Raw genomic sequence first — 2,185 nt, forward strand, 5'->3', positions numbered from 1 at the left:
TCAAAAAGAAATAAAGTATCACACGACTTTCTTGGCAACTACAGGTATCTGTGCAAGAAGTCCATGACGATTCGTGCAATGGAGAGCGCCGTAGCCAGGAAGAAACACCAAGATGTGAACGCTACCTCCAACAGGAGGAGGAGGAAGAAGAGACCCMGCTCCCTGTGCGAACCCCTGGAAGCAAACGCGCTGATGAAGAAGGCGAAATTAGTCGAGCCGTACACGGACAGCACTTTAAACTCYGCGCCAGAGCCGGACCACCACAGTGTGACGGCAGTGCTCGGAGACAGCTGGGAGGTTGACAGCGGCTTCTCYGAGAGCAGCCCCCCCGCCAGCGGCCGCAGCTCCCCCTTCCTCTGTCCGAGCCCCCCGGCTGCCTCTGTGGTGGCGCTGGACTGCGAGATGGTGGGCACCGGGCCCGGCGGCCGCTGCAGCGCGCTGGGCCGCTGTAGCATCGTCGACTACCATGGCAACGTCTTGTACGATAAATATGTCCGACCATGTCAGCCCGTTACGGACTTCCGAACGCCCTGGAGCGGGATCCGCCGGCACCACCTCCACAACGCTGTACCTTTCGCCCAGGCCCAAGAGGAGGTACGGCTCTTCTGGTTCACCTCAAGATCTTCACCTCAAGATCCATTACAGATGTTTGTTTTTAATGCATATCTACCAGCTACCCAAATCTGTAATGGTGTATAAGGGCTGTAGTACATTTCTTTCTTAAAAAGTAAAACTGAATTTTTCTTGAAAATTTCTGAAATTTTGTAGAAAAAACATCTCAGCTTTAAAAGTCAAAAATTTGTGAGGGAAAAAAAAAATCACAAATTGTGATTAATCTTAGAAATGTTATAGAAAAAACTTGGAAATTTGAGTTGCAGAAACCAAAAAATTTGCAAGAGAAAACTGACAATTTTATATTAATCTCAGAAAGATTMGAGGGAAAAAGAATTCTGAACTCCAGAAGTCAAACGTTTGTGAGAAAAAAAACTTTAAAAAATTTAAATTTTATTAAAAAAAAAATTTTTATTAAAAATGCCACTTAGCAATTTACTAATTTTATTTATGTACAACATTTAAGTTACACGCACAATTATTATTATTTTTTTTGTATTTTGCCTGCACGTTATTTTTGATAACTTTCTTACCCCATATTTTGAGAAACTCAGAAAATTAATAAAAGTGGAACTCTTTCAACTTTTGAAACTTTCTAAATTTCTGGGGTGTATTTTTTCTATAAAACCTCTAAAAGTTTGAGATTTTTGGTGGAAATGTACTCCCTTTTTTTCTGTCTGAATCGGGTTTACCAAGCAAACTGTAGTTAGAGCCTCTCCTTTCAACCAAATATAAATTTGGTCCAAATGCCTTCTCTATAGTTCTGTCTGCTTATACACCTTTTGTTTAGCTGGTTTTTAGTTAAGACCACAGGGAAAATCTTATTTTAATAAACATAAGTAATTGTTCTCCATAGCCTTAAAAGACAGTCATTTTTAATCTAACAAACTATCTGTACTGGGTAAAATGGTATAATTCTTCTGCTGCAGATCCTCGCTATACTTGAAGGCAAGGTGGTGGTGGGTCATTCCATCTACAACGACTTTGAGGTGCTGAACATGGACCATCCAAGTCACATGGTCAGAGACACCAGTACGACGCGTCACCTCCGGCGCCTGGCTGGCTTCCCTCATGGACGCCGCTCTTCTCTTAAGCTGCTGGCCAACAAGCTGCTGAACCGCAGGATCCAGGTAAGAGCTGTGGACTTAACCAGTTCTCACTTTCTGTGGCTACTTCTGTGAAAAWAACKGGTCAGCAAAGTTTGTTTTCATCATGCTTGAGAGCTTCTCTGGCTCAGTTTACCCATTAGCATGTTCGTAAACTCGCTAAGTGTGCTAACATGCTAACCATTTTGTACCACCTACTAGTGGTGCGTCGATAAATCAACCACTGTTTAATTTGTAGGTAATTTTTCTCCTGGGACTTTTTGGTTAGGGAAAAGTTTGAGTGGCACTCAAGACATTCATGCGTTCTTTGACTCTAGAACAGTGGTTCTTAACCTTTTTAGARGTACCGAACCCCSCAGTTGCATATGCGGATTCACCGAACCCTTCTTATTCAAACAAATTGAATTTTCTGCTGATATCTAATAAATAAAAACATAACATTTAAGATTAGAATATTAGATGTAAAC

At 41.9% G+C, this 2,185-nt stretch overlaps 1 protein-coding gene across 1 annotated transcript in view; it reads left to right on the forward strand.

Moving 5' to 3' along the window:
• Positions 1-2,074, forward strand: part of isg20 (interferon stimulated exonuclease gene) — a 4,417-nt gene extending 2,343 nt beyond the window's left edge. The window contains exons 3-4 of the mRNA XM_008410880.2: positions 5-594; positions 1,542-2,074. Of these exons, the coding sequence (XP_008409102.1) occupies positions 5-594; positions 1,542-1,793 (842 nt within the window). The 3' untranslated portion in view covers positions 1,794-2,074. The remainder of the gene's footprint in view (positions 1-4; positions 595-1,541) is intronic.
• Positions 2,075-2,185: the final 111 nt, after the last annotated feature.

Source organism: Poecilia reticulata, linkage group LG6, assembly GCF_000633615.1.
Source record: "Poecilia reticulata strain Guanapo linkage group LG6, Guppy_female_1.0+MT, whole genome shotgun sequence".
NCBI classification, from domain to species: domain Eukaryota; kingdom Metazoa; phylum Chordata; class Actinopteri; order Cyprinodontiformes; family Poeciliidae; genus Poecilia; species Poecilia reticulata.